The following is a 14,308-nucleotide window of genomic DNA, read 5'->3' as shown; positions in this document are numbered from 1 at the left end:
CAAAATGGATAAATTATATTTAATGAAAGAACACATCAGTAGATGAGTGGATAAAAAAACTGTGGTACATTTACACCATGGAATACTATGCAGCTGTTAAAAAGAAGGATCTATTACCCTTTGAGGCAGCATGGAGGGACCTGGAGGTGATCATGCTAAGTGAAACAAGCCAGTCAGAGAAAGACAAATATCACATGATCTCACTTATATGTGGAATCTAATGATCACAATAAACTAATGAATAAAGTAGATCCAGAGGCATGGAAACACTGACCAGGCTGATGAATCTGGCCGGGGGGGGGGGGGGTTAACCAAAGAACTTATATGCATTGCCGATGAACCCAGACAATAGCATGGTGAAGGCCTGGAACAGGAACCAGGTGGCGGGAGGCAAAAGGAAAAAAGGGGGGACATCTGTAATATTCTCAACAATAAAGATTTAAAAAGAAAAAGTGGTATATGCATACAATGGAATATTATACAGCTTTAAAAAAAAATCCTACTTTTTGCAACAACATGAATGAACTTGAAGGATATTATGCTAAGTGAAACAGTCCAGTCACAGAAAGACAAATACTGCATGATTCCACATATAGAAGATATTTAAAATAGTCAAACTCATAGAAGCAGAGAATAGAATGGTGGTAGCCAGCGGCTGAGGAAGGGGATAAGGGAAGTTGTTTTTTAATGGGTATAGAGTTTCAGTTATGTACAATGAGTAAGTTCTAGAGTTCTGCTATACAACATAGTACCTACAGTTGATAATATTTTATTGTGCACTTCCAAACTGTTAAGGGAGTAGATCTCATGTTAAGTATTCTTAATACACCACACAGGCACACCAGAGGCACACAGAACCTTTTGGACATGATCAATATGTCTATTACCTTGATTGTAATGATGGTTTCATGGGTGTATGCATATGTCCACACATCAAACTGTATATGTTAAATATGTGCAGCCTTGGCCAGTGTGGCTCAGTTGGTTGGACATCATCCGGAACCAAGAGGGGGCCATGCAGGAGGCAGCCAATCTGTTTCTCTCTCATATCGATGTTTCTCTCTCCCCCTCTCCCTTCCTCTTTTTCTAAAATCAATAAAAACATATTTTTAAAAATATGTGGTTTTTATATATCAGTTATACTTAAATAAAGCTGTTTTAAAAAATAAAAAGGACAAAATGGATCAGAGAGTAAATATAAAAGGTATAACTGTAAAACATCTAGAAAAAAGCGTAAGAGAACACATTTTCAACTTTGTAGAACAATGCTCCTTAAATAGGACACAAAAAATCACATACCATAATAAAAATTTTACAAATATAACTACCAAAATTAAAATCTTTTGTTCTTTGAAAAACACTCATAAGAAAATGGAAAGACAAACTACAGACTGGGAGAAAACATTCACTGTACAAATATTGATAAAGATGTACCCAGAATTGATACAAGCGTATCCAGAATTTATAAAGAACTCTATCAACTCAATATGAAAACAAAAACAACCTAACTTTAAAATAGGCAAATGATCTGAACAGTATCGTCACAAAACAATGGCTACTAATCACATGAAAAGATGCTCATCATCACTAGTTTTTCAGGGAAATGCGAAATAAAACCATACCAGTATACCACTACTCTTGCACTAGAATGGCTATAATAAAAAAATGAACAGTAACACAAAAAAAGAATGAAAAAACAAAGGGATACATACTATAATGATACTATTTATATATCGTCCATATGAAGTTTTTTGTGTTTTTTTTTTAAATATATTTTATTGATTTCAGAGAGAGGAAGGCAGAAGGAGAGAGAGATAGAAACATCAATGATGAGAGAGTCATCATTAATCAGCTGCCTCCTGCACGCCCCCAACTGGGGATCAATCTTACAACCCGGGCATGTGCCCTGACCAGGAATTGAACCCCAATCACCTGGATCCTAGGTCGATGCTCAACTGCTGAGCCATGCCCGGCCGGGCCATATGAAGTTCTAAAATAGGCAAAACTAATCAACCAGTGATAGAAATCAGATTATCAGTTGCTTAGAGCAGGATTTGGGGGAGAATGGACTTGGAAGAAGCAAGGAACTTTTTAGGGTGATAAAAAATGTTTTATATTGTTACATGTCAAAACTCATCCAACTGTACTTTTAATTTTTTTGAGAGTATGTTTATTTTTTTATTGATTTTTTAAAAAGAAGAAAGGAGAGGGAGAAACATTGATGTGAGGGAAAAACATCTATCTATCCCCAAATGAGCCCCAAGTGGGGATTGAATCTGAAAGCCAGGCATGTGCCCTGACCAAGAATTAAACCAGCCACCTTTTGGTATACGGGATGACGCTCCAACCAACAGAGCCACATTGGCCAGGCTAACTGTACTCTTAAAATTCGTGTATTTTACTGTATATGTTATATCTCAATAAACATATACAGTAAAGTTGATTTAAGAAAGAGATAATTAGTACTACATTATGCCAAATGGTTGTAAGTGCCACGGAGAAAATGAAGAGTAAAGGAGAAAAGTAGGTGGGGGTGGAAGTATGTGTATAATCTTAAATAGGGTGGTCAGGAAAGGCCTCAGTGTCTTTTTAGCAAAGGCCTGAAGGAAGAGAAGGTGTAAGCCATGTAGACATCTGAAAGGAGGCTTCAGGGAGAGAGGCCAGCAACTGCAAAAGCCTTTGCCTTTTCCACTGATAAAACTGAAAGCCACCTGAAGGTTTTGTCTAGAGTGATAGGACTTGTGTTTAAAAAGGATCACTCTCACTACTCAGTTGAGAACAGCTATAAAGTGGTAAGGATGAAAGCAGGGAGCCCAGTTAGGAGGTGACTGCAACGATCCAATGGTTGTTTAGGCCAGGGTGGTGGTGAGTAAAAATGTTCAGATTTTGTACAACACTTAAAGATAAAGTCTTTGTTAATGGATTGAAAGAGAGCAGTAAAATATGAGTCCAAGATTTGGAAGAATTGGAAGGATAGAAAAGCCATTTACTGAAATTAGGAAGACTGAGGGAAGAACTGGTTTTTTGTTTTTAATATGCTTTTATTGATTTTTAGAGAGAGATGGAGAAGGAGAGAGAGAAACATCAATCGGTTGCCTTCCATATGCACCCCAGCTGGGGCTTGAGCCTGCAAACTGGACATGTGCCCTCACCAGGAATTGAACCGGCAACCCTTCAGTGCACAAAAGGATGCTCAACCAACTGAGCCACACTAGCCAGGGCAGAACTGGTTTATTTGTAAACAATGACAATTTTATGTTAGTCGAGTTAATTTTAAGAAGCCTGTTAAGACCATAAAATGGAAATGTAAAGCAGGCAGGCGGACACACAAGTTTGGAGTTCAGGGAAGGGGGTCTAAGCTAAAGCCAAAAACTGAGGAGTTGTCAGTACATAAAAAGGCCTTTAAAGAGATAAGCTTCAATGAGATCACTAACAGACTGAATACAGGTAAGAAAACAACAGAACAAAAAAAATCCAAAAGCTGAGTCCAAGGTCAATCTAACATTTGGAAATGGAAAAGGAAACAGTAAAGGAGACTGAGTAGGAAAGGCCAGTGAAATAGAAGGAAAACCAAAAGGTAGTGTCCTGGAAGCCAAGAGAAAAGTGCTTCAAGAAGGAGAGAGAGATCAACAGGACTAAAGGCTACTGACCGCTCAAATCAGAAGAAGACTGAGAATTCACTGTCATTATTAGAGAATCATAGTCCCTTCAGGAACCCAAACCCATGTCAACATTCTTTGTTCTGGATGAGTAACTCACACACTGCTAGATTCAATCTGTACTAATTAAAAATCACTGAGTATTTTTAAATCAAACTGTTACTCCTGAAATGGAAGCAGTAGTATGTTAATCTATTTTAAACCTGATGCTTATTTTTGGTCACTATTTGGTATTCTAAGTATTCTGGTAAATAATCACCTCTGATGTTTACCACTTTTACTCTGGCCTTATCAAACCCCGAACATTTCCACAATAAGCATCAAGCTGTGCTAAAACTTTTTCCAAGATGTGATCTTTATTTCACTAGGTTAAAATGTAACACTGAATAAAATACAACCCTTGGATAGTCACAAATTATTACCCAATGAGTACCGAAGGGCATAAACACAAGACTTCTGGTACAAACGCAGAAAGTCACAGAGAAATATATTTGGCACGAATGTAAAAGCCTCAGTCACAGAAACACATACAGGATGCATATTGTCGTCCAAATCTTTTTACCCTGAGCCAAACAATGTAAAAGGCTCGGCTTACGGCAGTCATGTTCTTATCTATTTAAAGACACACTTTTAATACTGGGCTTCTGCTGCTGTGCAAATTTTGATATGAAAGAATTTCGAGTCCTCTTTCAAAGCCAAAGGAATAGTGTCTTCCAGATAATCTGGTCATTTCAAGGTAACTGATTTTCATCAGAACAAGAGTCAGTAATGAGGGGTTCCTGGCCAGGACAATAAGATATTCCCCCAGATATGTCCATTCAAACTTCTAGAAACAAACTGAGCATACATTCTTCACAAAGCCACAGGCACTGACGGTGCATGCAACACACTGCAATCCTAATCATTCCATCTGGGCAAAGAAGATTTGCAGTTCACAGCAATTCTTAATACAAATAATAAGAAAAGAATACTAAAATAAGTCATTATTAAGTGTGTGTTCATATATATAGACTGACTCACACCTTCTAAGTCAAAATATTTTTTCTGAGCTCTTTGGCTGTCTCATTAAGATGATATATTCCTTGACATGAACACTTCAGTCCTCTCTCAAACAGATTAGATAGCAAGTTGTTCCTAAATCTGCCACTATGAGACAAGTGGCAGCTAAAATCAGAAAATTCTTGGTACAGCTTAAAATTTGTTTTTCATTTCAGAGAAATTCAGCTAGAGTTAAGTCAGTTACAGTACATAATTCTCCACTGACAAAGTAACAAAGTTTAAGATTATTGCTGCCTTTATTTTTATTTACATAGGAACAAAAGGTAATAGTACTTTTCACTCTTCCCTCAGTTAACTACACTGAATCTTGCTTATCACCAATGGGAATACACTGTAGTATCCTCTTGTGTTGTTGAATAATTGCTACTTTCATACAACAAAACCAGATTTTGTTTAATCCTTTGTCAGCTAAAAAAAAGGTCAGGCATTATGATGTCAGGAAATGCAGAAGCAAAGTTCTCCAACTAACTAAATAAATCAATTACATTTACCTTTTTAAAAACAAGTTCAGGCCTAAAATAAGTAACATACAAGGACACATTTAAAAAATTTTAGCATGTTTGCACATCCCAAGGTAAGTATGACAACCTTCTTTGTCCTTTTGTACAATAGATTTCTAATTAGCACAACCTTTTCAAAATTAATTTCCTGTGTATCAGGTTGTTTGGATCCTGGAGGACATGGGAGGGGAAGAAGGGAAAGAATTATTAAAAGTACTCTTCTGCAAAAGAAACATAGCTATGTAATTGCTTCGCAAATGTTTGTTAACTTCCCTTGGCATAAAAACAGTGATGTCATTCTACACAGCAATACAGCGGAGTTATAATGAACACCAAGTTTTTAGATCACTGACACTTAAGGAAATTAAGAATCATTACTCAAAAATCTCCTCTCCCTGGAGTACCACATCTGTGGAAGAGGAGAGTATGCCCATCTGGGGTTATATACATACTCAAAATCAACAAAACTGAAGTCATTTTTCCTTGCACAACAGGAAAAGTTGTGGTTTTTTCCCTTAGAACTCTGAGCAATGAAAGCCATGACTTTAAATGGCTCTGTATAAAAACACATGAAGGGTGGGTCATAGTCTATTAGTAAAAGCAGCTCAAAATCAAGAACTCCTCTTCCTTTAAAATAAAGTCTAAAAGGTAACTAAAAAATTCCTTACCTTTGAAAATTATTTTATATTTGCTGATTTTCTCTATTCTAAAATACAGATTAATACCTTTAAAGAGAGCATAAAAAGAGCTTATGAATTTGCAATTTGCTCTCACCAAAAGAAACCTGCATATTACTTTTTTCTCCTATAGTAAGCACTAAAAATATCCAAACTTGATTCCAGTGAGAACAATATTAACTATTTTTACTATATCAACAATATTTATCAACAATATTTACTACACCACGATTTGTGGTTTATTTCCTAATCTTTTAGGAATAAAATATAATACAACTATTTCTTCAGCTTTAAAATTACCTCAAATTGACTGGAATATCAACCCTACAGCTACAAGAAATTGTAAAACAGTTGCAAAACTTGAGGCAGCATGACTATATCCCTTTCTAATAATATTTAACATAACTAAGACAAACAGCAAAAATTTCATCCTACTTTTACCAAATGTCACAGTTCAAATTACAGGTCAACATCCAAACTTAACAATTAAAATCACTACAAAACCAACACAACATTTTAAACAAAGGGCAGTTCAACTAAGCTGTCATGGACAGTTCATATCTCTACATCCTAATTAGTAGAAAAATTACTCAACTATTTATATTTTTTTTTAAATTTATTACCTATCAGGAATAGACCTACTGTTTCACTTTCTACCTGTGCCACATTTATCTTAAGTCTTACACTTCTGGATCTTTTAACCATTAGAGAACAACCATCAAATTACTTCAACAAGTAGAAATAGCAACACCGCTCCCAAACAGCAATTTCTGCATTGCTAGACACTTATCTAGTTGGTAGATTTATACCATTGTTCATTCTTAGTTCCTTAAATGTAAAAAATACCCACAGAATGGTGGCATACCTCTAAATTAGTTTAAATATGGTACAAAGTTATATTTAGTTAGGTTCAAGTTTTAAAAAGGCACTAATCATTCTTCTCAAAGGCTAATCTACTCAAGTTCCTCCCATATTAAAAAAAAATAAAAAGCTTAATTTGTCTCTTTTGGAAAGAAGAAATGTTATTTATATAATGCTCAAGCAAAAGGAGATTAGAATAATAGGATAATAGACCTGACATCAAATCAGGGTCAGGATCATATTTATTGTTAATTAAAAATAAGCTTGACATTTATCCTAATGGTGGTCATTTCAAACCCCAGCATGGCTAAATGTCACTCATGTGTACCTTCCAATGCAATTCTTATTTAAAAAAAAAAAAACTAAAAAAAAAACCTCTACTTTTATGCAAAATAAAAAGGAAGAAAACCACCATATACCATTATAAATGGATTCTTATTTATGAAAAAAAGAAGATACAAGAAACAATCATGAAATATTTATTTGAGATCTAGTATTTATTTGACTCCCTCCTTGCATGCTAGAAAGATGCAAAGACAAACACTCTCAAGTATTCAGACAGATCATTCCACAGTTGTAACTTTCATCATAGTTCTCAAAGCAGCATGGTGAGGTCAGCTCACAAACAGCCTAAGGAGTAAAACCAGAAATCGGTGGTAGTAGTATCAGGCTACATAACAGCCTCTCCAAAGAATATGAAGTAACAGAACTAAAATGTGCTGGCAACATGCCAACAGACCGGATGGAACACAGCTTTGAGCAACAAATACGTGGAGCTTACAGTATATAGCAATCCATCACCTCTCACTCTGCAGTTTGCTTTTTCTTGATCTAAGCCCAAAACAGCCACGTATAACAGGTATTTAACACTACCAAATTTTCCACATATTTGTGACCTGAAAGGCATCTGGGCTCGCAATGGTTTGGTAAACTAAATACACACTTCAAAAAGAAAAATCTGACTTTCATCCTATGTGAAGATGAGGAAGGTATAATAAATACAATTATATTGATATCGTTCTGCATAGAATAGCCTTTATTCTTCTCCAAGGGTTATAATGCCTCAGCTTAATTTCAAAGACTTGGATTTTTCTATACTGCCAGTTTTGACTGAGTACCTCTGCAACTGGTTGGTATTCAGAAATAGTCAACCTTCTCAACAAGTTAGTAAAGAATTAATCCTGTCAGATCAAATGACATAATTTTGGTCAAAATTCCTCTGACAGTCAAAATACATGTCACTTTTATAATTTCATCTTTATTGAATCATAATATTAAAAAACAATAAACTCTAATTCTAAATCTGACACTTTCTAAACATATTTTCTTTCATAAGAACCAAAAGAAAACAGTTATTTTAGGCAAGAGAATCATATTCAATTCAAATCAACGCACACTTAACATATACTTTGTACCAGGCACTATGCTGAGAACTGAAGAAACAAAGGTAAATATGTATGTATATGGTCTCAGAGCTGACAATCCAGTTGGGGAGACTGACCTGTTTAAAAATCAATCAATCAATAAATCTCTCTCTCTCTCTCTCTCTCTCTCTGCGTGCGTGCGTGCGTGTGTGTGTTCGTTCTACTAGCTATAGGAACAAAAGTCCTGGTGCCACCTCAGAAATGTGATTAAGTGTGCCAGAGAGGAAAAATCTTCAGAGAATGAGCTATGTCTTAAAGGATGAGAATTTCACAGGGGAAAGTCGAATATCACAGGCCAAGGACAGAATGAGCAAAAGCAAGAAAGCACAAGACATGGCATGTGTGAGGAAGCCCATGTGGCAAGGGTAGGGACAACAACTTCTGGTACGTGTGCTACTACATGACAGGTATCACCAATCAATTAAAAAATGTTTAAAGTCTACATGAGACTCAAATTCTTTCTCAACAGGTAACCCAAAGCTAATAGAAGGAAGGAAGTCCATGAAATGAAATTTACAAGCCAGCCTGAGTCTGGGAATAGAAACTGGTGGGACTTGAGGATAGAAGGATAAATAAAGGACAGATTATGAACAACCATGATGCTAGGCTAATGAGTTTAAATTTTATCCTGTGGACAACAGAGGACGAACAAAAGGATTTTATGAAGAATAGTGACATGATTAACTCTGGCAGATGTGTAAAGAATGCATCTGGACAGACAGAATAAAGGCAGAAAGAACAGTTAAGATGGTATTGCAATAATCTAGGCAAGATATAATGAGGCCTGAATTTCAGCTATGGCAAAAATCTACTGCAAGTTCTAAAACAAAAACGGAATGTTTTCAATTTTATAATCCATGGTTTTAAAATAACAGTTTGAGAAAACAGTATTCTAATTAGAATTCCCAAATAATACTCAAAAAGAAAGAAAAGATAACGTAACGTAAAGACTAGAATTAAAGAAGTGAATCACAATGATACTCAAGATTACCCAAGACTATAAATTCAGAAATAGATATTTCAGGTTTAGCATCAAGAAAGAGAACGTCCTCATGACCAGACTAATACTCAGCAAGTCTTTTCTTCCTGAGGGCACTAATACTCTAGCCAACAAACACTATTCACCTTACATGCCCCTACAATGCAGGGTCAAATGCACACTCCCAGTGAGATGCAGAAAGCAAAAAGTAAAATTTAAAACCAAGGAATGAAACCATACAGGAGTTCCACTTTATCCAAACATTTAAAACTACACATTTCTTTTTAAAAACATAAATATGAAATAAATCTCTGGAAATATTACTATTCTACCATTAACTAATTCATATCCCAGCCTTTAAACTCTAAAATTCTTTGCGTGGAATGCAATCTATCAGTAGCACTTTGGGCAGTATGCAAAAAAAAAAAAAAAAAGCAACTCTCCTATCACTTCTGCAGAATGTTTAATAAATGAAATTATCCTAATAAAAATAAAAACTTCACTGTAGCTCAAAGGCCAAAGATAGTCAGAGTTTTTCTATTTTGGAAAAAGATTCTTTAGCTGTTGCAAACAGGCTAATGTAGTGATGTGAAATGCAAGGACAACATGTTAACAACCATGCTAGAAAAGCTAGCATTACTGTTTTAAGACCTAAGGATATTCACATTAAGGATAAAATTATCCTGTCGTGAATGCCAACAATCAGTTCATACTACATGGACACATATCCAAGGGTGCTCCTTTGTTTTCAACCCAACTCTTTTGTGTCCCAGTAACAACTCTTAAATTGGGATTCTCTACCTCTTAAAACAAGCTAAAATGAAAAATATGAACTCTGGAGACAAAATTTATTTGTGGAATATTGTTTACTCTGACGAAGCAAATCTGATGAACAGTTTATCATAATCTATCTCTTTTCCAGAAAGATGGATTAGCTAGTCAGGAGCACGGTCTATTTCTCATGATGTCATTCCAAAGCCATTGCTAAATGTTACACATTATGCTTCCTTCAAATCAATCTCAAAACAAGTCATCCCAAGACTGAGGTCAAATTCCATTCCAACTAAAAGCTCTCCAAACTTGAAGTAATGGTCCACTTACTAAGTAATAGTCAAAGACCAAATTCCAGAAGAACCCTCCTCCTGTATCCCCCCCCCCCAAATCAGTCTTCTCCTTTTAGCTCATTGTAATGGAATGTGACCTGTAGTTAAGGGCTTTTCCATTCCTTACTTACTGCTCAAAGGACATGAAGCAGATCTGTTCGCTCTCATAAAGGTAATATATGTTTTTTTAAAAAAAGGGGAAGTGTTATTATATGTTAATCCCATAATAACAATTAGAACAAAAGGTAAATTGGTTTACTAGATTTCTCATGTATGATAGCTAGAATGAGTTTATTTAAATAACAACTGAATATTTTTATTTTAGGACACTGGTCATGCATCTAAAAGAGTTATGATCTGTATGACTCCTAATAAATTAAGGAGGAAAGGGGAGGTTAAAACTACAATTACTTAAATAAACCTTCACGCACAAAATTACTATGAACATCTTTTCATGACAAATCATGTTTTTATCATTGAAGTTAAACACTTAAAGTATCTAATCATAGAGAGAGGAGAAAAATATTTAAGAAATGTACTTCAAAGTCTAAAATTAAACACATCTGGCCCCCTCTTCTTCCTCTACCCTCCAGGCATGTTAGCTTTACGTTTCTCTCTCCTAAGTTCCAAGAGCCCGTCTTTTGCCTCTGTATCTTGTTTCCTGAGCCCATTTCTCCTACAGCTCACTTCTACCTCTGTGACTTTCTAAATAAACTTTCTCTTACAACTTGAAAAATAAATTAAGCACATGTGGGATTTGGTTTCTCACTTAAATAAATAAAAAAGAAGGTATCTGACTAGATCATCTTTAAAGCTACTGTGATACTTCAACCCAAGTCCTAAAATGAACAACTTCTTTGATTTATTTCAGACAAAACATCTCCCAAGATAACCCCCTTAAGGATATATTTTACTTACATTCTTCCTACACCTTCATACATGTTAGTTTCGTCTACCAAAGTCATAATCTCTGTATCTGTAAGATGGGCATGCTTTTTCGTTCTGTTTAGCTGTTCAATCTGTATGTCTGCAAGCTTCACCTTCTGTTGGGTGTCAATAACTTTAGCTTGAAGCTCTGTGAAGGCCTAATAAAAACAAGTTCTTGATTTAGTAGGTGAAATATCTTACAGGAAACATTTAAGTAAAATCCAAATATGTTAAAATAAAACATGCTTACCAGAGACAAAGCTGTGAAATTTACTAAAGCAAACCAATAAAAGTATAATTGTAACCACAATCAAGCCATTAGGCTAAATACTGAATTTACCCTGTCCTCAGAATGTCATCTATTTGAAGAAGCAGAAACAAATGCACATTAAATAACAGCCATATCAAGTAGCAGGTACCCAAGGAGTAATAAAAGTAATAAATGCAACAGTCAGAGAATGAAACCCAGAGACCCAAACAAGAACCATAAATGGAACAACTCTCTACATTTGTATTACTCAACTAGGTCTCAAAGCACTTTCCCACATTTGTTTCAAAAATTAATATAGGTATATTAACATGAGAACCCTGAGTAATATATCTCATTTACTGCTCTCAAATTCTATGAGTTAGGGAGGCAGTTTCATCATAAGTTTACAAATTAAGTAATTAAATGTGTTAAAGAGATATAAGTGGCTTGCACAGGACTGAACAACTATCAGGTGGAAAGTCAGGTATTTAAATCCATTTCTTCTGGTCCCTACTTCACGAATCTTTTTATTCTACGGTCTACAGTAATATCCAGAATATAAATATTTTTAAGAGAAAGATAAAAAAGAAAAAAGAAAAACGAAAAACCTTTCAAAGCTTTGGTAGAATTGCATCATCATCTTCATATGCACATACCAAGCCAAATTTGACCGTGTGTACACCTAACTCAAAGATAAACACAGTTCTTGGATACTCTTGTTGAAGTGCCTGGAATGACTTTCACATGCTGTCAAATTTATGACTTAATAACAAACATTTGTGACTGCAATACATGGCAAAGGCTACTAAACTCTTCTTCTGCCTTGGTTCTCCCCTACCAGTAAGGTTTCAAAAGATTTATCTGGAGGGGAAGGGAAGAGCCTGGAAAAAAAGTATTAGAAGATAAAATCTTTAAACAAGTTTCTTTAGTTAATTTAATTGGTTCTCAAAACTAACCAATTTAAGGCAGAAACCGTTTTCTTAGTTTGCATTCATTGTCCACAGGTTTCTAAGCAACAATTCAATACTGGGAGGTTAAGTCCATTCACAGCTGTACACTATAGCTAGCTCTTTCACTAAACTCGGACTTAAATTTGAATTTTTAACAAGATTAAAAAAAAGTAAACTTTTAGAATGCTTTAAGCATTTTTAATATGAATTTTGTTTTGTATGTAAAATTACAGGTATTACCTGATTGTTGGGTACACAGTTTGCTAAGGAAGCTAGTATGTTGTGAAAGCTGAGATACTACAGCATGAGAGAACACCTAAGGGCCTTATCTACAAGTTTCAAACCAAGAATGATAAAAAGACAGACACACACATAAATCTTCACAGCAATAACAAACAGCCTCATTTATTAGGATCAACAGCTATTTCAGCTGTCCTATTGTTTATGCACAGACTGACCAGAAGGCAATCTTAAGTAAAACTTGTTCTTCTGAAGAACCTAAACTAATAGCCAAGTGTGGAGTAAAAGGCAGGGGATACTGGATTCTAGACCCAACCTTTGACTGAGTCTTTTCTGGAAATCAGTTTCCTTTTCTACAAAAGGTTTAAAGTAGATGAAGCCTAGGAATCTTTTAAATCCCCTCCCCGCCCCCACAAAAAAGTATGGTTGGATCCTGACAACTCAGGTGGTGAAAACGTTTCTGAGTAACAATACATTTATAAGCAATTGAAGAGAGAAACCTAATTTCTTCTGGTATCAATTTTGTTTGGAAAACTTTACGGGACTTGTTTCTTTCTTCAACAACTCCTCCGAAAACGGTGGGGGGTGGGGCGCCAAAGCCCTGAGATGCACATTGCTATTAGCATATCTGTGAACTGCAGTACGACCTTCCAGGTTTGGGATCGAATAAGTGGCCTAAAAGCACAGGTTAGATTTGTAGTTTTTCAAAGCAAATGAGGACACAGCATTACAGAGGCCTCAGCTCGGGCAAGCCGTCCTAAGGAGCTCCAATCTGAAACACTGACTTCAGGCTTTGCTATGGACCTGAAGGCTCCAAGCGCAACGAAACGGCTCTGGAGCTCGGAACAAGAGGACAAGCCAGCTACCGGCCCACCAGACTTAACCAAACCCAGCCCAACAGGCTCTTCTCCAGCAAAAACCGCTCGCTCCCCCCACTCCAACCTAGGGAGACAGGATCCCGCCTTAGGACTCTGGGAAATCACCCCCCCAGTCCCCTGGGGCCTCTTTCCTTCCGCAAGACTCAAGCCTCCTCGATATTCTTGTCCCCGGTCCCCTCGGCTACCAAAGAAAAGCCTCGGCCTACTCAAGACACTTTCTTACCTTCTTCAACTCCAGGTCCACGGGCGCCGCCATCTTGGCTCACTCTCTGCGCCTGCGCGGTGGGAGAAAGCCGGGAAGGGGGGGAAGGGCGCGCCTTGGAGATGCGATTAGCCCTCCTTTCTTCTGCGCCTGCGCAAGAGTCAGACTAGTCAGGCTTCACTTCTCCCCGCCTAGAAACTCTTGAAATAGCCTGGATTCCGATTCAGTCTGTGTTCCCCCTGTGCTCTATCAGGCCTGGCCTACTTCTCCACATCCTTCCAGACATAGCACAACACGCAGATTTCGTGTGTGGTTTTCAGCATTTTGACAAACAGTTTAGTTTGTGCTGCTAAACTGAGATGTATGTAGATCAGGCCAAAACCTCTTCATTCATTCAGCTAGCCCTGCGCTGTCAGGGGGGAGAAAAAATCAGCCTGAGCTATGCCAGTATGGAGAAGACCAGAATGCTAGTGACGTGCTCTTCCAAAGAGCTTATTTCTACTGAATGCTCCTGGAAGACCCTTTTGACACAGTGGTTCTCAAGAAAGGCCAAGTAAGTTTGCTAAAATAAATAAATAAAAACACAGGTTCTCTGGTCC

At 36.6% G+C, this 14,308-nt stretch overlaps 1 protein-coding gene across 4 annotated transcripts in view; it reads right to left on the bottom strand.

The window, feature by feature from the left end:
* Positions 1-13,784, bottom strand: part of PFDN1 (prefoldin subunit 1) — a 67,128-nt gene extending 53,344 nt beyond the window's left edge. For all 4 annotated transcript variants that reach the window (XM_016214137.2, XM_087816335.1, XM_087816337.1 and 1 more), the window contains exons 1-2: positions 13,731-13,784; positions 11,181-11,347 (exon numbers count right to left, since the gene is read on the bottom strand). In XM_016214137.2, coding sequence (XP_016069623.1) covers positions 11,181-11,347; positions 13,731-13,763 — 200 coding nt within the window. In that variant the 5' untranslated portion in view covers positions 13,764-13,784. The remainder of the gene's footprint in view (positions 1-11,180; positions 11,348-13,730) is intronic.
* Between the last annotated feature and the right edge of the window lie 524 nt (positions 13,785-14,308).

This window comes from Miniopterus natalensis, chromosome 4, assembly GCF_054644295.1.
Source record: "Miniopterus natalensis isolate mMinNat1 chromosome 4, mMinNat1.hap1, whole genome shotgun sequence".
In the NCBI taxonomy this organism is placed as follows: Eukaryota; Metazoa; Chordata; class Mammalia; order Chiroptera; family Miniopteridae; genus Miniopterus; species Miniopterus natalensis.
The sequence above is the reverse complement of the archived record's forward strand: the minus strand, read 5'-3'. Positions and strand labels throughout refer to the sequence as shown.